Source organism: Syngnathus floridae, chromosome 21, assembly GCF_059516105.1.
Source record: "Syngnathus floridae isolate MCC-2025c chromosome 21, RoL_Sflo_1.0, whole genome shotgun sequence".
Classification (NCBI taxonomy): domain Eukaryota; kingdom Metazoa; phylum Chordata; class Actinopteri; order Syngnathiformes; family Syngnathidae; genus Syngnathus; species Syngnathus floridae.
Window position 1 is genome coordinate 601080 of NC_142433.1, and position 20054 is coordinate 621133.

Genomic DNA, 20054 nt, shown 5'->3' on the forward strand with positions numbered 1-20054 from the left:
TTAAAGGATTTAGCAAGCGGCAGCTGAAAAATAATGATTTGAAAAGGATGGGCAACGTCGTCTGATTTGCAGCAAATACGCAGACAGATCCAATCAAATTGCTTCGCTGTCTGAAATGAAGTACGTCAACATTTACTATTTATTCAAAAACTAAAGGGGTCAAAGAAAAAATGGAAGCATTCACCGGTAAGACTTTTCCATGCACAAGAATGGCAGAAGTCACGATACATTAAGAATAGAAAACCTTTGCTAAAAACAAAACTTTGCTCAGTCTTCAACAATGCTCATCATTGCACTCAGTTTCAGTTTGCAGAGCGATTCTTCCCTTTGGCTTGCTTCAATCTGCTGCTGAAGCTCACTCAGTCGCTCAGTCAGCGACAAATGACTCCTCTGGGACCACTTGTCTTTCGCCACTGGCTCCAGACTCTGTGCTTCCTGGGAACAGGTGATTCTTAGCGAGGGTCCAGATGTGCAGGTGTCGTATGGGATGAAGATGTCAAACCTTTGTGAAAAGAGCATCGAAAGGCTTGGCCGAGCAGTCGTGCTTTACAAAAGCAGGCATGGAGAGCAGGATGGAAGATGGAACGAGGAGTGGTGTGGCCCACTCGTCCACGCAGTCACCACCATCTAGCCAACGCTGGAGCTGCTGCGTGCTCCTGCAGACATGCATTGGGAGAAGACGTGATTAACAAGCGATACTATGTATATGCTTTGAAACAGGAGCCGGAAGTACCTTCTGCTTTCAGTCTTCTCTTCCTCCAACGTCTGGAACACCTTGTGGGTAAGCGCCTCTAATGCTGTGGGGGTGTGTGAGATGTCCAGAGGGGCTTCCTGAGCTTCCAGCATGCTCGGGAACAATCCATGCCTAACTGTCAGGTTGTTGGGTGTAGTACAGCTAGCTGAACTTGTCCTTTAAGGGGGGGGGGGGGGAGCAAGAGAGAGAAAGTCAGTGAGACAGTTGCAGCCAAATTGAAAAGCATCACTGCTGTGTAGAATCAGCTTGTGGCTTTAGAGAACTTTTGTACCCTTTGTCATCTCGCTGTTTCTCCCTGTGCGTCATTCTGACCGAGTCGATCCATTCCTCGGGTGGCTGGAAGCCCTTTAATGACTCCCTCAGATAGTAAACCAGGATTTCCCCATGTGCTGCGATCGCATCTTAAGATACATCAACTCTAGGTTATCGTCACATATCAATCATTAGGGTGTGTTTAGACAAAGACAAGTCCAACCTTCGCAGACAGGTTCAGGAAGCTGCCAGTCTTTGAGTTTGTGCTCAATGCAGATGACCAGCACGTCAACCCAAGGGATCTGACTATAGGCTGGATCTGCGTCGTGTGTCCCATCCCAAAAGTTGAAGCTCCGCTTAGAAGCGGAAGTTCTCCTGCGCTGGCTTTGGATTCGGACCCGCTCCAGGAGATTTTCCAGACGTGACATGATGAGGGGCTGACTGCCATGCGTGGCTTGGATCTGATCAGCGTAGCGATAGATGGAGGAGCACAGCTCAGACCAAGTGTCTAGAGGAAAAACAAACAAAGAATGAACCGAGTTCATCAAACACATTCGGTTCAATAAAGTGGATGACTTTCCAGCTGCACTGTTGTTGTTCACATGCACACGAACCTGAGTTTGAAAGTTGCCTCCATTGTGGGAGCTGCAAGTTGAGGACGGCTTGACGCAACCAGGCCAGGTGTGAGCCAGAGTTCCAGCCCAGATTTGGAACAAACTGGCCGTTATCAGGCTTACAGAACTCTGCTGGCGGCCACGAGATCTTGGAGAGCTCCGACGACGACACCGTGGCGGCAACGTGGCTTATGACGGCGTTGTACAGCTGGATGACGGGAGCGGGATCCTGCGGCGGGAGGCCGGCAGCGGCACGTTGCTGGCAGTGAGCAGAAACCCTGCCGCTGAACTCCTGATTCAAGTTGGCCTCCACGAGTTGCACCAGGGTGCGGCAGCAAAGTGGGATAGGTGGAGGTGCACGGGGCACAAGCCAACGCAGAGCGCAGCTAAGCTAAAAAAACACAGCAGAGCAGAGCAGAGCAGAGCAGAGAAGAAGCGGTCAGGAAAAAAGGCCTCCGGTAAGTAGTCAACGCTTCTGACTTACCTCTTTGGATCCTTGCATATCATTTGTGCTTTCTGGGATGAACAACAACCTATATTCTGATATGAGGCCATCCTTTACTAGCATAGGCAGCATCAGTTCTGTAAGGACAAAGATTCAGGGTGGGTTCAAGTCAAACATTGGTACCTTTTGGCCACAATGCAGCTCTGACAATCACCTTCTTCAACTTTGCGAGTGTTGCAGGTGATGCCATCGGGGCCCGGCACCAGAATGACAAGAGGCAGCGGGCAGTGCCAGGTGCTGGCTTGCTGCAACTGTTTGAGCTGAAGCAAGGCCGAGAGCAGAGGTACGTCCTGCTCGTTACGATCGTCCTCCGAGAAGCTCAGCGCCGGGAGCAACATGATCAGCGCTCCTGTCCCCTGCAGCTCGCAGCACTCCTCCATTTTCGACAAACCGTCTTCAGACAACGGACCTCTGGACACCTGGAAGACGCCCCCCGCCCCGGAAAAGGTCACTCACACACACACCACCCCATCTACAACACGAGAATCAATGTAACACATTTCAAATAGACTGACCTTGATGCTGACATGGACTTCATGGGTACCATGTCCCTTCTCCCTGATTGTGTTGGACAGGTGGAGGGTCTGCAGAGTTCCATCCCGCTGTTCCTCCATCATTTTTGGAGCCTGGCTGCCAGCAAGCTTCATTTCGAGCCAATCAGACAGAATCCTGGACAGGAAACGATGTGTCAATCCCGCCAAAGTTATTGTCACTAGCAGCTGCTCACCTGTCTGCCAGGCTGGCGACACTCTCGTGCTCACTGGGCAGTAAGACAACAGCTTTCCAGAAGATTCTATCAGGTGGGTTGTGGACATTTTCCATCACCAGGGTGGGCATGTCGAGTGGTGCCCACACTAACTCGCTGTGAGGCAAAAATTGGAATAAGTGCAGAAAGGCAACACAATTTGTTTGGAGCATACAACCAGAAGCTAGCAGAGCAAAAAAAAAAATCAAGACTTACTCAAGAAGCTGCTGATAGTAGTAGTGGACTCTCATTTGGTGTACAGCCAAATATCTCATTTTCAATGCCCTGCAGCAATTGAGGTGGTTAGTTACGATCCAAGCTACATACGTGCACATAAAAAACAAAAGAGGTACCTGGTGCTGGACAGAGATAACCTTCCTGCATTTCCCAGGTTTACTATTCCACGAGTCAGATCCTCAACAGACTGCTGTGCCGGAGCGCTCGGAGCCAGCGCCTTCAATTTGAAGTGAGGGTCCACGAAGCAAGGAGCTGCCGGGAAACCTCTCATCTGTCTCTTCAGCTGCCGGCGCACGGCTACCACATCACGCCACCTATTTGGACAGATAAGTAGACAAAAGAAAATGGAGCAAAATGTCACCGTCGTCGTCGTCATCATCATCATCAATTCGCGCAAGCTTCGACTTTTCGTACGTACCTTTTGATGTACTTGCGGGCGCGCTGCAGCTCAGCCGTGAGGATTTCTTCGACCAGCAGAGCAATGTCTGCTTTCAAAGTGTCCTCAATGAAACGAGTGCAGACTTCTTGAGAACATTTAGCGACACAGCGTGCTTTCTCATCCACTGCTTGCCTGAAAAGGATGAAATGGCTCCTTCGGTTCCCAAAGTAGGGCTAAACGATTTTGAAGAAGAATACAACTGGACGGCCAATGCAATTCCGATTGAATACGTGACCGAGCCTTACCGGAAGACTGCGGCGGCAATCTCCTCGACGGTCTCATCTAATACTTCCTGCGTGATCTCTGCGAACAAAGAGAGCCTGAACTTGGACAAAAAGTTCTCGAGCTCCTGTCTCCGCCTGAAACAGAGAGAGCCATCCATTTATTTGCGTTGTGATCACAGCACAGAAAGATCGCTATTTTGGTGAAAGCATTAAGGAAGTCCATTTAAATGAGATTTAAAGAGGACAATAGTGGACAAACCTTGCTTCCTCAATCCTGCGTTGCTCTTCTGCGACACGCTCTTGTTCCAGAAGGATCTCGCTGGAAGACAATTCTTGTAGCACTTCTCCTAAAACCTCATTTAGTACGGACTCTGCCTGCACACTGCTCTCACTGCAGATATAGTATTGAAAAACAAAATCGATTCACCGTTATCAGGAGAAAATTGTAGCAGGGCACAGTCAGAAAAAAATCTTTCAATACGCATGACAAACTTACACAAGTGCTACTGTGGCATAAGCGGCACCCTCAGCAGCTACCGCTCTTGCCGATGTCTCGACCATTTCGTCAATCAAACAGTCCACTTCGGCCGTAATGTCCTGGGCATAGGAAAATGTGAAAACGTTCCATTCAATCTGACCTATGAAATATTTTTCCCACCTCATCGCTGAACACTGGTTGAGGTTCCGGTACAGGTGACGGTGCTTTGACAGCGGGAGGCTGCGCTACAGGCTGGAGGAGCTGCGGTGCTTCAGCTTGGAGGGCCATGTTTGGGAAAGAAATGCTGGACTCTGTCTTCTCTGCTCTCAGCCCAAAAACATCAGGTGAAACCTGGGTGTGGAATTGGATGCTGGGCGGGGCCTTCCCTTCTACTTTGGCAGCAATAGCTAAAGAAACGAAAGCAAAATCTATGACGAGACGGCAAAGGTTTCCAGTCGAATCGATCCACGCATTGGGGTGACAATACCTTTCAATTGATTGGGTGCAGACTCAGTCAAGGGGCCTTCTCCTCTGTATTTGTTGTAAGAGTCAAAGGTGGCGACAGGTTTGTGCTGAGGGGGATCGGGGAGGGGGCCTCCGTTCACCACTTCCCCAGTCGATGTTGTTTTCTTAGCCTGAATGACCTGAGACTTCTTCTGGGATAGCAACTCTGGCTCCTGATAGGCTACCCGATTCAGATCCACCACACTGTCAACACAACGTGGAACAGGTGAAAAAACACGGCTTTTCATTTCGCTGTATTCATAGATTGATTGATCTGTCTCTCTCTCTCTCTCTCTCTCTCTCTCTCTCTCTCTCTCTCTCTCTCTCTCTCTCTCTCTCTCTCTCTCTCTCTCTCTCTCTCTCTCTCTCGTGATAGCCATTGCAAAAAAAGATACTTACCCCTCGCTGACATTGAGGCCGTACTTCTGGATGAAGTCAGTTGCTTCTTTGGCACTGCAGAACATCAACATCCGAACAATGTCGTCCACAGGAAAAGCAGTCGAGCGCGGACCCACAGTGTGAGCAGTGTTCAAGGTCTTCAATGCTTTTGCTCGGACCTGCACGTCGTTTTACAAAGTAAATGCAATGAATGCTTGCACCTCGAGAACATTTTCCATTTGTCTTTGATTGTCCTACTTACTAAGCAACTGAAAGTGCATCTCTGTCACTGAACCAAAAATGGTTCTTGGATGAAAAAAAAGAACGCCGATTTTTCCTGACCTGATTGAAATATCTGTGGAGGAGGCAACTGGCCAGGTACGATGCCCTTTTGACCAGCTTGAAGAAGCGCACAAAGTTGTTGCTGTTGAGAGCGGCAAAAGCCTGCACGGCAAAATGCACTTCGGGGGAGTTGCGCACTTCATCACGGAACTGTTGGACCTCACTGCACAGGTAAGGTTGTTATTATTCCGTAGAGCGTATGCATACGTATACGGTCGTGCACGCTCACCGCAGGATGTCGCCGTCGTTGAGCTTCAACAGGACACTGTACTGGCGGAACTCAGCCTCGCGGGGGCAGTAGATGTGACGGCCCTTCAGGTCCTCGTACATTTCTTTCAGGCTTTGCAAGCACTTTGTCAAGTTCTCGTTGTTGATCTTGACTTCAAAAACGGACATTGGCTCTTCGCAGAGATGGTGGGCGCAATGTAAGTGGAAGCGTGTGCACTTCTCGATCAGTGACACTGTGTGCGGGCAGCACAAACGCTGCTGGGTGATGTCCTGCGGCAGAAGGTGGGTGGAATCCGTCAACGCGATATTTATCAACGGTCAACCCGTCCGACTCGACGGTCGCTACCTTTCGGATAGCCCGGGTCCTGTTCCAGACAAAATCGTACCAATCCCGCAAGCTGTCGTGACCTTGGTCCATGATCTGAGTGACCAGATAGTCCATGGTCATGCCGAGTACCGGCAAGGGGCGCAAGTCGTGAGGAAGGGGCTCCTCCTGGTCAGCGGATGAACGACTGTACTCTTTGACGGCTGCTGCGTGATCCACCTGGATGTTTGTTGATTCCAATTTTGAACAAACTACGACAAGCGCTGGACACCAAGAGCAGACTGCAAACAATAGGATCGATGGTATCGTGATCAAATACGGCAAACGGTACCAGCTCTGTGTTGGGGAGGACTTCATATATGCTGAGCTGATTTCTTGTTTCCCTCATGTATCTCTCCTTCTCAGGACACATGTCAGGGCACGTTCCTACGAAAACCTTGGAGAGGTCCATGTCCGTACATTTGGGCCGACCTGAGGACATCGTTCGAGAGTAAGCATCAAGAACAGAGGCTCGTGAGAAGCGGGTGACAAACGGAAAGCGTACCTTGTCGCAAAATCTTGTCCCTCTGCTCTAGAAGCCGGTACTTGTCCTCCGTTGTCTCTGCCGTGACGCCGATGAGGGGTGCGAGGCACTCCGAGATCTGAGTCGTGGTGGCGGCGGCGGCGGCGGCGGCGGTGACGTTCTCCTTCTGAAGTTCCGAGTCTAGCTGGAGAGTTGTTGCTGGCCTCTTCAACGGTGAGTTACTAGGCACACCAAATATCAGCGCTCTCTGCTGCAATAACAAGCGTCCTATTGGCCTTTACCTGCGCGTAAAGGTGTCGCCAAGTACGGGTCGTTTGAAAGGCGATGAAGCCTTGAAATTAGCAGCCTCGTTGCCCTTCTCCGCTGCTTTTTTCCCCATGGCTCTACTGCTTTTGTCCCCTGGACCTGACAAAGCGGATAAGTAAGGTGTGTAGCAGAAATGTTGAGCAATATCGCTGCTACTTAAGCATCGAGTCGCACTTGGCTTCTTTCGCTGCCACAAAAGGAGGATTTCGTGCTGATGCAGGAGCTTCCCGTTCTTCTTTGCCTTGGCTGCAGATGCCTGTGAGAAAGAATGCACATATCCCAAAAAACTCAGCTGTGGTCACTTTCAATACTTTTGCCAACAGATGAACAAACAAACAAACAAACTCACGTGGCTTTCAAAGTGCACCATGGCTAATCCCTTGGTAGGCCGGCATTGGAGCTTGCTAACTTTGCCAAATTGAGAAAAATGCTTCTCAATGATGTTCTTTTTGTTGAGGGCCGCCGGGATGTTCCTGCACTGAATGACAGTCGAGTCAGCGGGAGACGTCCCGCTCTCGCTGTCCAAGCTCTCGCTGTCCAAGCTCTCGCTCCGCGCGTCGGTTCTCCTTGGCGTCTTGCTTTCGCCCATCGCTTCTTGGGGGTGTTGTAAGTCTACAAAGAGAGAGGCGGAGGACTTATGGGCACGGTGGGAATTGAAAAGAAAACGAGAGATCTTAACAAATCCAATCCTTTTCAGGGGACATTGAGTGTGAACGCTCGCTCGCTCGCTCGCTCGCTCACCTGGCTGTTGGGCTTTTTCCAGTACCTCAGTGCTCAGGGTTTGTAAGGCAGATGCGCTCGCAGCCACATGTTCACGCGGTACTTGGGGATGCTCGCTCGTCAACTCCTCGAGCTGCGCTTTGTGCTGCAGAGGTTCCTTTCCCTCTTGTCGGACCGAAGTGGTGGTGGCGGCTTTTCGCAGTCCGCTCAGCGCTCTGCTGAATAAGCCGGCGGTGGGCCGAGTTCTCATGAGAGGTCTTTTTGGGGGCTGCCTGGGCGAAGAGCTTTCCGTTGTTTCGGCCTCCTCCGCAATAGCTTCCGGCGCAGCGTTGGGCGCACTCGTTGCGGGGTCTTCTTTACGTTTCGTGCCTTTTCTGAACGGCGCAAATACATTTGCGTCTCCACCCTGGCTCATTTTGCTGGGCAAAATAGGCTCCGCTTTAGATTGATTGTCGCTGAAAGCGGAGGGCTGAATGATAGCGTTCCCAGCAAAAAGTTGAGCCGTCTGCGGTTGGAGGGCTTTGGCTGAAAAGCTAAACGTGGATGGTGTTTTAGGCTGGCCGCTTGGAGCATTCGTGTTGGAACTGGAGGGTGCGGCGGCCGGCTGGGAAAAGGTGAAGTGCAGAGCACTGGAGGGGGGGCCGCTGTTACTGACACTTGTCAGTGGGTTGTTTTGGACCGGGAGGGACGGAGCAGCGGCAGGCTGAGAGAAACTAAAGCCCACTGATCCCGAGTTTGCCCCAGAGAAGCCAGCGATGGTGCTACTACTCGCAGCAGTGCTGGAACTTGTCTTCTCTGTGGTGCTACCAAAAGGTAAGGTGGACAGTGGCGTGGTTTGAGGCTGAGTGGGTTCAGGACTGCCACTGTAGATGGGTTTGAAAAGAACTTCACTGGCTGGCTTGAAACGGAATTCAGATCCAAATCCTCGGCTCTGGGTCGGAGTAGCACCAAACACGCTACCAGTGGTACTTGGTGCTTGTCCAAATACAGACTGTGCAAAACTTATCTGCTGAGGTGGCACGAGTGAAGCGGCAGTAGTAGATCCTGAGCTGTTTTGGGGGCTCCCAAACACCGCAGGCTGTTGTCCAAAGCCTGGGAGCTTTTGTCCAAAACCTGTCGAGAGCTGTCCAAAACGTGGGTCCTGACCAAATGCAGACTGCTGTCCGAATGCGGGCGTCTGTCCAAAAGCTGAACTCTGGCTAGATCCACTCATAGCTCCAAATGCTGGCCCAGCATTGCCACCGAAGCCGGCGTTGCTTGCTCCCACAGGGCGTTGGCTAAAAGCTGGAGTATGGCTGGAGAGCGACGAGCTTTGTGCTGGTTGCTGTCCAAACGAAGGCCCCTGTGCAAACATGGTATTACCGGCTACTTTGGAGGCCGATGGCAGACCAAACGCTGACGGTTGGAAAATGCCCACATTGGGGGGCAGGCTGCCGGAGGGTTGCTGTCCAAATGACGGGAACGAACTAGTATTAGCGTTGCTCGTAGCTTGGAAACCTCCTCCAAACGGGTTCGATGGATTCATGTTTGGAGCAGTAGTGTCCCGATCGTTCGGAAATTCCAGCCGATGAAACGCCGCGATCCCGCGTTCCCCCCGCTAAACACCACCAGAAAAAGTCACGAATGCAACTCCTCGCGTGTGTCACCTACACTTAGACATACATAAGTACCTAGCAAGTAAATACCGCATCACTGACATAGAGTTCTAATAAGATCGAAGCATATGATCCGTCGAATAAGATCCAAAACAAAAACGATTCATAATGCTGCGTGAAATAACGACATTGTCAAATGCCCAAAACGGCTTCGCCGCAAGTTCTGCGCAAGTACAATAACAAGCAGCACATCCGGTTCCGGTCCCAAGATATGTTCACGGCTCCTTGGAAGGTGGGAATAACCAGCTTGCGGAAAGAAATGGTCGATACTGACGCAAACTACAGCGTTCGTTCTGTGAGAGTAAAAATGCTATTTTGATGTTTGACGACGGGTGTCACTATTGCGTGACGTAATGTTTCAACGTCTGAGTGAGGTCGGGGTGTACCAACCCCCGGGGTCCACCAACCCCCGGGGTCCCTCCCGCCCCTTCCACCGACTTCTGTCAACGTTAAGCCCAACTTCAGGAATCGGATTTTTCCTATGAGTACATTGGCCGTCCAGATTTCCCAGTGTCATGGAACGTATCATTTGCTCCACTAGTCACGGCCACAACTAGCTCGGCACACGAACGCAACGCTATTTGCTAGCAACGGAGCTTGGGATACCGAGCCGATGATATTATAAATGTGACAAGAAAGCCAGCACCACGGACTTCTTGTGGGACAAACGTACAGGGCTCGCTGCTAAAACGGTAGGCAGGCATTCAACCCGAAGTGAAATGCGTCGTTAAAAAACTGCATCCAGTCCAAATGATTAGCACGAGTGCTAACTCCCTAAGCATAGCTGCTAAGATGGCGGTCAAATTATTGACATGAGCAAATACTGCTGCAGTCTGAAAGTAGTGCCTCCGCTGGTTTGCACATCATTTGCTGCGATCAATCACACATTTGACTCGAGCACTAACGTATGGTCATCAACTAAAAAGAGACATTGTTTGCAACGTATCATAATTTGCTCGCATGATAGAAAATGAATTGAAAGCAAGCAGTCATATTGGCCAGAGGCTTGTGTTTGGCTCTAGTTTGTTGCGTTTCCAGCTTAATCTTTTGCAGAATGTGGGTCGTTCGTGTGTGATCGAGAGCATGCCATGTTTTTTGGGGGGCTATTTATATGCTTTCCCCCAACGTGCATGGTGTCATTTCATGGTCACCCGCTTTGAGGCTTGCTCCAAATCTTGCCTGCACTTTGCTCAAAGTTACTAAAGATACACCCCACGCACGCACACACACACACGCATCCGAAAGTTTTATTCGACTCGACTTAGGTTGTTAATGCAAATCGATTGGTTCTCAACTTGCTTGCAGTGTCAAAGTGTCTTGCACAGTGGGCCCTTTTCTTTTCTTGACATGTTTGTCATTCCAAAACTCTTCCAGATGCCTTACACCAGAAGGTACACGTCCTCTGAGAGAGACAGTCGCAGCAGCTACAATGATCGCTACAGAGAGAAAGAAAAGGATCGATGGCGTAGACACCGACACAGAAGATCGCCCACATACTCTTCGAGCAGCGACAGAGACAGGGATCGCCACCGAAGGGGACGAGGACAGAGACACGATGCGAGTTACGTACGCTCAAGGAGGTATGCTTGTTGTAGGATTTATGCTGCTTTCAGATGGTAACGAAGAAGAGATTTCAGCTACTTTCTGACTTCCCTCTTGGAATGCAGCATCGTGTCAATTGTGTCCCATTTGTCACCCACCCTTCAAAATCGTATTTCCCTGCAGTCGAAGCTTTGACAATCGCTCAGCAGAGCAACGAGCATTTGACAGAAGATACTACGAGGGATACAGACGACTGGATCCGAGCCGAGATCAAGATCGCGACCATGACAGAGAAAGGGAGCCGCACGGAGCAGCTGAAAGTTACTATCCACGCGACTTCTCCCCAAGCATGTACGACTACCGACGGGGTCGAGAAAAGGAACGGGAGCGGGATGATTCGTACAGACGAAAAGGCAGCAGGCGTAAGCACAAACGAAGGCGGCGTAGAACCAGGTCCTATAGCCCATCGTCTTCGGTGAGTACAGCCAGACCTGAGAGGGCCTTTAACAATCTTCACCCTGTTTTTTTTTTTTATTTTTTATTTGTATTCTTTTTTTTTTTTTTCCTTTTTTTCTTATATATTCTATTTATCGCGCTCAGCTCTCTCTCTGCCTCTTTTTTTCTTTAACCATTTGTTCTTCACAGCCCCTGGACTTGGTAAGTAGTGCAATCTTTCTGATTTGTTTTTCTTTTGTCAAAAGCATTTTATTTGTTTCTTTTGTCTTTTCTTTATATAGGTGTGTCACGCTGGGAGAGCATTTTCAGTGATTGCACAATTTTACAGTCATTAATCTATAAATTAGTATTGGGCAGCCATGTTATTTTTTTGTTCTTTTGAAATATATTCCTTAGCTTTTTTTCCCCTTTGGGTCGAGTGCAAATTTGCGGCTCGTCGAGTGGCATTTATTATGTGTTGTGCAAAAAATGAAAATGTTCCACCAAAAAAATGCAAATATTATGATTATATTTCATCATATTAGCATTGAAAGTCTATTTGCGAAAATGTCTCTTTGTATCAGCCCACGTCTATCCAGCAATATAGATCAAATGAGCAGGTTGTAACTTTCCTGCTCGCTACATTTGGTCCCTACCATTGTATGAAAGCTGACGAGTCAAGCTAATAAGCTGTGATTTTAATGTTTTCTGAGGAAAAAAGGATAGATGTGCCAGTTGCTTAGTTATTTTGAAGCAGCTGTGGTTTGGGGGGGGGGGGGGGGGGGGAATGGCAGAGGACATCATGTGATCTTTGACTTGTTCCCTTGCACTATATCCCTATCGTTATATATTTTCTTCACGTGGTGTCACGCGTGAATCGCCCCATGGCCACCAAACCCACCGACACCATCAACGAACGAACGCCCGCCCGCCCAACCTCGGCCCTCCTCGTCCGCCTGTGGCTGCCCCCGAATCCCCCCATGTTCCCTTTGGTCGTGTCGTGACCTGCTGATGGCGGTTTGGGTGCGAAAACAGCGGAGCAACAGCCGGACGCGGGCACTGAGTGTGAGGGACGACGAGGAAGGGCACCTGATCTGTCGGAGTGGGGACGTCCTACAAGAGAGATGTACTCACTGCCACTACTCTATCGTAACCCTTCTCCGTATGAGTATTAAAGCAATAGAGCGTTTGAATGGGAGTGCCTGATGATGATGCTGATGATGCCTCGCTAGAAACCTCTGTGCTCCAGCTCAATTCGGGTGGAGTGCAAGAGCGAAGATTCTGTGAGGGACTTAAGTTATCTTCAGCGTTTTTCCCTTCTTAAGCTGTGGAGCATTTTCTCAATGTTTCACAGGTTACTTAAAAGTAGAACCTCAATTGCAATTGTTTCTCTGACGCGTTGCAAATGCTAGCTAGTGCTTTCCAATATTTTCTTTTCTATTCTTTTTTTTTTCTTCTTCATTAAATGATAGTAGATCATGTCCCCTTTCCATTTCAACACGCTCACCTACACATTGAATTTTGAAAAGATTTCCAATTTGGGAAGGGGCTTGAACGTGCCCTCTTTTTGATGGCTGCAAATGGGTCATCAAAGAAAAGGGCCGGCCACTTTTGATCCTTCATGTATGGTAGTGTTATCACCGTTTGTTTCAAGCCTGCCCCATTGACTAGCCTGCAGCCCTGAATAGGTTCTAGGATGCGTTCGCCCCCGCGGATCCACTTGTCTAATTCTCCTGTTCTCTTCTTCCCCTGCTGTTGTTCCCTTGTCCCTTCTTCTCTTTGTGCTATGTTGTAGATGAGATTGTCAGTACTTTGGGTGAAGGCACTTTTGGGAGGGTGATGCAGTGCATTGACCATCGCAGGTGAGCGGCGTCATTGAAACCAGCAGCTTACCGCTCAGGTTGTCAATAACATGTTGGTGTGGTTTTGTTTTTTTCCGAAGGGGTGCATCCAGCGTGGCTTTAAAAATTATCAAGAATGTGGAGAAGTACAAAGAAGCAGCTCGCCTGGAGATCAATGTGCTTGAGAAGATCAACGAGAAGGATCCTGAAAACCAATTGTAAGTGACTAAGTGATGTGCTGTTTACAAATGACTGACTTTTCCACGTTGCGTATCTTGCAGCCTGTGCGTGCAGATGTACGACTGGTTCGACTACCACGGTCACATGTGTATCTCCTTTGAGCTGCTTGCTCTCAGCACCTTTGATTTCCTCAAAGAGAACAACTACCTGCCCTACTCCATCGGTCAAGTCCGACATATGGCCTACCAAGTCTGTCTCGCTGTGAAGTGTAAGTTCTTCTGTCACGGAGCACGTCCCACCTCATCTGGTGCTGCTGCTGCTGCTGCTGCTGCTGCTGCTGCTGCTGCTGAGTTCTCATCTCGTGCAAAGACACCATTCCCGTCCAACCTCTTTCTTCTTTGATTTCACAGTTCTCCATGACAATAAGTTGACACACACTGACCTAAAGCCCGAAAACATCCTATTTGTCAACTCGGATTTTACCATGTCCTATAATGTGGAGAAGGTAAGTGAGGAACAGCACGAGAAAAATAAAGGTGCCCCAAGATATGCCGCTAATTCTTGTTAAGAAACGTTCACCCTTGTTTTGAGCGTACATTTTTTTTTGCGCTGGCAGAAACGAGACGAAAGGACGGTTAAGAGCACGGCCGTACGCGTGGTGGACTTTGGCAGCGCCACTTTCGACCATGAGCATCACAGCACCATTGTGTCCACCAGGCATTACCGAGCCCCCGAGGTCATTTTAGGTGAGGATTCCGTTTGGCTTTTCATTTGCCAGTAAGGGATTTGTCTTGAAAATCCATTTCAAATGTCGACTCCTTGTTTGCGCTGCTTAGAAATGGGATGGAGCCATCCGTGTGACGTGTGGAGTATCGGCTGTATCCTCTTTGAATACTACCTGGGCTTCACCTTGTTTCAGGTACGTACTTCTTTTCAAAGACAGTCAGAGAATGACTCGGTGGTGTCTGAGTTGCTTTCAATCTGCTTTTGTCAGACTCATGACAACAGGGAGCATTTGGCCATGATGGAGAGAATCCTTGGACCTGTGCCATCCAGAATGATCCGCAAGACCAGGTGAGAATAACTCGCATCGAAAAGGTAAGCATCATGATAAGAATTCCGGTCCTACCCTGATGCGCCTCGCCTCGCCTCACCTCACCTCTTTCAGAAAGCAAAAGTACTTCTATCGAGGCCGTCTGGACTGGGATGAGAGCTCCTCAGCGGGGAAATACGTCCGGGAAAACTGCAAGCCTCTGAGGGTGAGAGCAGGGGAAAAGAATGCACAGGAAGCGTTCCCAAACAATGACTTCATTGGGGTTTTTTGTGCTCTTCCAGAGATACTTGCTGTCAGAGGCGGAGGAGCACCACCAGTTGTTTGACCTCATCGAAAGCATGCTGGAGTACGAGCCCTCCAAGAGACTGCTCCTCGCCGACTCGCTCAAGCACCCCTTCTTTGATTTTGGGGGGAGCAGCGAGGCGGCGGCCGGCAGTAAGAGCTGGGAAGCAAACCGAGACATCAGCCGGTGATCCGGAGCACCTCCTCCTGCGACAGCGCTATTTCATACACGGAGCGGTGGCTTTCTGTTGTTCGTCATTCAAGAAGCAGCAATCTTGTACAGTCAGGGCTTCAAGAGGACCACTATGATCCAAACGAGTCCTCTATGCATCTCACGTCTTCCTCCTGACGTCATCCGTCCAAACATATGGCGCAACCGAGACGTTCTTGAGGTGCCGTGTGCAGTCATTTGGGGAGAAGAAATGTCTTCCTCTTGCGGATGGTGATAAGGAGGGAAAGGAAAAAAAGAAGGCGGCGGTGGCGGCGGTGGCGGCGGCGGCGGTGGCGGCGGCGGCGGCGGCGGCGGCGGCGGCGGCGGCGGCCATCCCACAGACCATCCATCAAGTTAGTCGGTTATCATGCTTAATGATGGCAAGCTAAAGGCTCATTCTTCCTGCCATTGAATTTCCAGAGTGATGCAAGTGATTTTTGATAAATGAGCACTTGCACCAAATTGGCATTTTCCATGCACCTTTTAAGCTCGGATAGAATGGAGGCCGTGAAAAGGCCTTCCTTAGTCACTCATCACCAATGAGACACACTCCACTCTTGCTATAGTCTTGCTGCTGGTTAACGCCGCCAAGAACAGGAGGGAAAGTAACGTTTTTTGGCTTTATTTCTTTTGGTTTCTGACTTTCTGTTGTTTGTACATGCTATGCATTGTTTTCTACATGTGATGCGAGTGCGTGCGTGCGTGCGTGCGCCGGGAACTACACATTTATATCAATGTCCGACGCTGTGACTTGTAGCTCGCCCAGTACTTTTAAAACAAAAGTATCAATTGCCTTTCCCCAGGTGGGATGTCATCACACCTGAGGTTTTCCCCACTGAAGATAAGCACACGTCCCACGGGGGGTTCAAATGAGCTGCACACAACTGTTTGATATTTATTTTTGGGGGTGGGATTAAAATAGGTCATTGTTCTCACCTCCTGTGTAAACATGAATTGTTTTTGTATGAAACGAAAGCCTATAAAAGTGTATATATGTATGATGCTGTAGAATTAAAGTGCAAGTCCTCATTTCCAAAGGGAAACTCCTGTTGGGATTTGTCTTCACGTACACACAAGCCTCTTACTAAAATTGAATTTTGTAGGGGTGGATAGATGTTTTGATTTAGACTTAAGCGCACAACAATTGTTTTATTTGAGCACTTGATTGGTGATCACCAGTAAAGCAAAGGAACACGACGGCATGTCAACGGAGGCTGGCAGCCTGCCCAATCCTGTCAAGCAAGCAAAATAATCAAAAGCCATGAGACTTTTGCACATCAAAACTTGAATATCATTTCACCATTTTGAGGTGTACCTAATCACAGGCCACTTCATTAGGGAAATATCATGGCTTGCGGCCGCATTCCAACATGTTTTCTACGATTCCCTCCTTAAGTGCACGTGCGTGAAAACTTTTAGCTCTTTTTGAACGTGAAAGTGGCTAAAAGTTTTCACGCACCTGCGCTTAACGAGGGTCACTTGGAAAACATGTTGGAACACGGCCCCGAGGACAAGAGCGTGACACCCGTGACCTTTGACCATGATATTTCCCTAATAAAGTGGCCTGTTATTAGGTACATTTGAAAATGGCGGTGTACCTAATGGAGTGTCCGAGTGATTCCCTCGTTAAGTGCAGGTGCGTGAAAACTTTTAGCTCTTTTTGAACGTGAAAGTGGCTAAAAGTTTTCACGCACCTGCGCTTAACGAGGGTCACTTGGAAAACATGTTGGAACGCGGCCCCGAGGACAAGAGCGTGACACCTGTGACCTTTGACCATGATATTTCCCTAATAAAGTGGCCTGTTATTAGGTACACTTGAAAAGGGCGGTGTACCTAATGGAGTGTCTGAGTGATTCCCTCGTTAAGTGCAGGTGCGTGAAAACTTTTAGCTCCTTTTGAACGTGAGAGTGGCTAAAAGTTTTCACGCACCTGCGCTTAACGAGGGTCACTTGGAAAACATGTTGGAACGCGGCCCCGAGGACTAGAGCTTGACACCTGTGACCTTTGACCATGATATTTCCCTAATAAAGTGGCCTGTTATTAGGTACACTTGAAAATGGCGGTGTACCTAATGGAGTGTCTGAGTGATTCCCTCGTTAAGTGCAGGTGCGTGAAAACTTTTAGCTCCTTTTGGACGTGAAAGTGGCTAAAAGTTTTCACGCACCTGCGCTTAACGAGGGTCACTTGGAAAACATGTTGGAACGCGGCCCCGAGGACTGGAGCTTGACACCTGTGACCTTTGACCATGATATTTCCCTAATAAAGTGGCCTGTTATTAGGTACACTTAAAAATGGCGGTGTACCTAATGGAGTGTCCGAGTGATTCCCTCGTTAAGTGCAGGTGCGTGAAAACTTTTAGCTCCTTTTGAACGTGAAAGTGGCTAAAAGTTTTCACGCAGGTGCGCTTAACGAGGGTCACTTGGAAAACATGTTGGAACGCGGCCCCTGGAGGACTGGAGGTCGACAACCCTGGTTTAAGTGAAAAGTGCCACACCCGCCCTCACCCCCACCTCCTGATTGGCTGTTGGTTCTGTGACGTCACTTGGACACTCCATTAGGTACACCGCCATTTTCAAGTGTACCTAATAACAGGCCAGTTCATTAGGGAAAAATCATGGCCAAAGCTGAACTGAAAGTGAAAAGTGCCACACCCGCCCTTACCCCCACCTCCTTATTGGCTGGTTGATCTATGACGTCACACGGACACTCCATTAGGTACACCACCATTTTCAGGTGTACCTATTAACTTTATGCATTTTTTGTACGTGTTAAGAATGTGTATTTGACTACTTGCTCTTTATTTTGGAGGACACCAACACATTACACAACGTAAATCACATTACATATTGTCATATAAAGCAGTTAACCAAATGTCAGATTTTTTTTTCATGCCCAAAAAATAAAAAAAAGTAATAAAACACCAGACAAATTTTAACAGGTTTTAATGATTAATAAAATAATAATAATAATAATACAAGTAAATTTCAAACCAGCAATCTAATGTGAAATTGCAGTAGATATATTGGATAAAAATATTTAGGCGTATATATGCATACATGTTATTTAAAAACAAATATAAGTGTTATAAAATCAAGATGACCCAAAGAGAAGCATAATCTCCCCGTTGTTGCATCACGGTGCATCCCTTCATGCAATCAAGTTAGCCGTTAGCTTAGAGAAAACGTGTTTCAGTGAGTGGTTCTTTCTTTCCTTGGCAAATGGTAAATCGACATTGTGGCTTCCATAGTTCACGCCAGGAGGAAGACGCAACACCTTCACTGACTGTCCACGCCAGGAGGGAGACGCAACACGTTCACTGACTGATCCGTTTATGCACGGGAGGAAGGAAGGCAGTTGACCCATTGACTCGTTCGCGGACGGGAAAGTCAGGATTCATTCACTGATCCGTTCTCGCGATGAACTGGAAATGCAAATCACTCACTCACAGATTCGTTCGTTGGTGAACGGGAAATGCAATTAAGAAGTGACGTCATTTTCGTCTTCGTTGTTTTACGGCGAGGTGGCACCAGCTTCAATGGGCATTACTGACACCTACTGGTTGCTGTGGTTAGGGTTAGGGTTAGGGTTTGTGTTAGGCTCAGGCTGGCTTTTGCTGTGCTGAGGCTTAGGGTTAGGCTTGCTCTTGCTGTGGTTAGGGTTAGGGTTAGGGTTAGGGTTTGTGTTAGGCTCAGGCTGGCTTTTGCTGTGCTGAGGCTTAGGGTTAGGTTTGCTCTTGCTGTGGTTAGGGTTAGGGTTAGGGTTTGTGTTAGGCTCAGGCTGGCTTTTGCTGTGCTGAGGCTTAGGGTTAGGCTTGCTCTTGCTGTGGTTAGGGTTAGGGTTTGTGTTAGGCTCAGGCTGGCTTTTGCTGTGCTGAGGCTTAGGGTTAGGCTTGCTCTTGCTGTGGTTAGGGTTAGGGTTAGGGTTAGGGTTTGTGTTAGGCTCAGGCTGGCTTTTGCTGTGCTGAGGCTTAGGGTTAGGCTTGCTCTTGCTGTGGTTAGGGTTAGGGTTAGGGTTAGGGTTTGTGTTAGGCTCAGGCTGGCTTTTGCTGTGCTGAGGCTTAGGGTTAGGCTTGCTCTTGCTGTGGTTAGGGTTAGGGTTAGGGTTAGGGTTTGTGTTAGGCTCAGGCTGGCTTTTGCTGTGCTGAGGCTTAGGGTTAGGCTTGCTCTTGCTGTGGTTAGGGTTAGGGTTAGGGTTTGTGTTAGGCTCAGGCTGGCTTTTGCTGTGCTGAGGCTTAGGGTTAGGCTTGCTCTTGCTGTGGTTAGGGTTAGGGTTAGGGTTTGTGTTAGGCTCAGGCTGGCTTTTGCTGTGCTGAGGCTTAGGGTTAGGCTTGCTCTTGCTGTGGTTAGGGTTAGGGTTAGGGTTTGTGTTAGGCTCAGGCTGGCTTTTGCTGTGCTGAGGCTTAGGGTTAGGCTTGCTCTTGCTGTGGTTAGGGTTAGGGTTAGGGTTTGTGTTAGGCTCAGGCTGGCTTTTGCTGTGCTGAGGCTTAGGGTTAGGCTTGCTCTTGCTGTGGTTAGGGTTAGGGTTAGGGTTTGTGTTAGGCTCAGGCTGGCTTTTGCTGTGCTGAGGCTTAGGGTTAGGCTTGCTCTTGCTGTGGTTAGGGTTAGGGTTAGGGTTTGTGTTAGGCTCAGGCTGGCTTTTGCTGTGCTGAGGCTTAGGGTTAGGCTTGCTCTTGCTGTGGTTAGGGTTAGGGTTAGGGTTTGTGTTAGGCTCAGGCTGGCTTTTGCTGTGCTGAGGCTTAGGGTTAGGCTTGCTCTTGCTGTGGTTAGGGTTAGGGTTAGGGTTAGGGTTTGTGTTAGGCTCAGGCTGGCTTTTGCTGTGCTGAGGCTTAGGGTTAGGCTTGCTCTTGCTGTGGTTAGGGTTAGGGTTAGGGTTTGTGTTAGGCTCAGGCTGGCTTTTGCTGTGCTGAGGCTTAGGGTTAGGCTTGCTCTTGCTGTGGTTAGGGTTAGGGTTAGGGTTTGTGTTAGGCTCAGGCTGGCTTTTGCTGTGCTGAGGCTTAGGGTTAGGCTTGCTCTTGCTGTGGTTAGGGTTAGGGTTAGGGTTTGTGTTAGGCTCAGGCTGGCTTTTGCTGTGCTGAGGCTTAGGGTTAGGCTTGCTCTTGCTGTGGTTAGGGTTAGGGTTTGTGTTAGGCTCAGGCTGGCTTTTGCTGTGCTGAGGCTTAGGGTTAGGCTTGCTCTTGCTGTGGTTAGGGTTAGGGTTAGGGTTAGGGTTTGTGTCAGGCTCAGGCTGGCTTTTGCTGTGCTGAGGCTTAGGGTTAGGCTTGCTCTTGCTGTGGTTAGGGTT

The 20054-nt window shown here is 49.0% G+C and overlaps 2 protein-coding genes across 3 annotated transcripts; one reads left to right on the top strand and one right to left on the bottom strand.

The window, feature by feature from the left end:
- Positions 1-116: 116 nt before the first annotated feature.
- mcm3ap (minichromosome maintenance complex component 3 associated protein) lies at positions 117-9468 on the bottom strand. Its single transcript, XM_088365670.1, has 28 exons — positions 7596-9468; positions 7204-7466; positions 7029-7110; positions 6830-6953; positions 6570-6769; positions 6357-6496; positions 6047-6244; positions 5702-5970; positions 5473-5635; positions 5152-5309; positions 4736-4956; positions 4429-4655; positions 4267-4367; positions 4030-4161; positions 3792-3905; positions 3526-3678; positions 3224-3421; positions 3087-3155; positions 2853-2987; positions 2641-2794; positions 2280-2544; positions 2105-2202; positions 1621-2011; positions 1230-1514; positions 1026-1155; positions 734-910; positions 503-656; positions 117-435 (listed from the first exon to the last, which is right to left on the bottom strand). The coding sequence occupies exons 1-28, from the start codon at positions 9097-9099 to the stop codon at positions 268-270; spliced, it is 6273 nt and encodes a 2090-aa protein (XP_088221796.1). The 5' UTR covers positions 9100-9468; the 3' UTR covers positions 117-267.
- On the top strand, positions 2251-15811 carry clk2a (CDC-like kinase 2a). Of its 2 annotated transcripts, XM_088365678.1 has the most exons (23): positions 2251-2408; positions 2488-2572; positions 2701-2925; positions 3262-4978; positions 5129-5328; positions 5494-5643; positions 5707-5790; positions 5882-5982; positions 6058-6327; positions 6431-6515; positions 6601-6761; positions 10604-10809; positions 10955-11246; positions 12242-12332; positions 13002-13068; positions 13149-13265; positions 13329-13495; positions 13638-13732; positions 13844-13973; positions 14064-14146; positions 14222-14301; positions 14396-14486; positions 14563-15811. In XM_088365678.1, the coding sequence occupies exons 12-23, from the start codon at positions 10604-10606 to the stop codon at positions 14752-14754; spliced, it is 1611 nt and encodes a 536-aa protein (XP_088221804.1). In that variant the 5' UTR covers positions 2251-2408; positions 2488-2572; positions 2701-2925; positions 3262-4978; positions 5129-5328; positions 5494-5643; positions 5707-5790; positions 5882-5982; positions 6058-6327; positions 6431-6515; positions 6601-6761; the 3' UTR covers positions 14755-15811. The 2 variants fall into 2 exon arrangements, with proteins under 2 accessions (XP_088221804.1, XP_088221803.1); XM_088365677.1 differs by lacking the exons at positions 2251-2408; positions 2488-2572; positions 2701-2925; ... (6 more) ...; positions 6431-6515; positions 6601-6761 and adding an exon at positions 9636-9921.
- Positions 15812-20054: the final 4243 nt, after the last annotated feature.

What these genes read in the sequence shown, in the direction of transcription:
- mcm3ap (XM_088365670.1), bottom strand. Translation starts at nt 9,099, where the DNA reads ATGAATCCATCGAACCCGTTTGGAGGAGGTTTCCAAGCTACGAGCAAC. An exon ending in TATGCCACAGTAGCACTTGT is followed by an intron (nt 4,162 to 4,266) that starts GTAAGTTTGTCA and finishes CTATATCTGCAG; the next exon opens with TGAGAGCAGTGTGCAGGCAG. An exon ending in GTCGCCAGCCTGGCAGACAG is followed by an intron (nt 2,795 to 2,852) that starts GTGAGCAGCTGC and finishes TTTCCTGTCCAG; the next exon opens with GATTCTGTCTGATTGGCTCG.
- clk2a (XM_088365678.1), top strand. Translation starts at nt 10,604, where the DNA reads ATGCCTTACACCAGAAGGTACACGTCCTCTGAGAGAGACAGTCGCAGC. An exon ending in CCTATAGCCCATCGTCTTCG is followed by an intron (nt 11,247 to 12,241) that starts GTGAGTACAGCC and finishes GTGCGAAAACAG; the next exon opens with CGGAGCAACAGCCGGACGCG. An exon ending in AGTCTGTCTCGCTGTGAAGT is followed by an intron (nt 13,496 to 13,637) that starts GTAAGTTCTTCT and finishes TTGATTTCACAG; the next exon opens with TTCTCCATGACAATAAGTTG.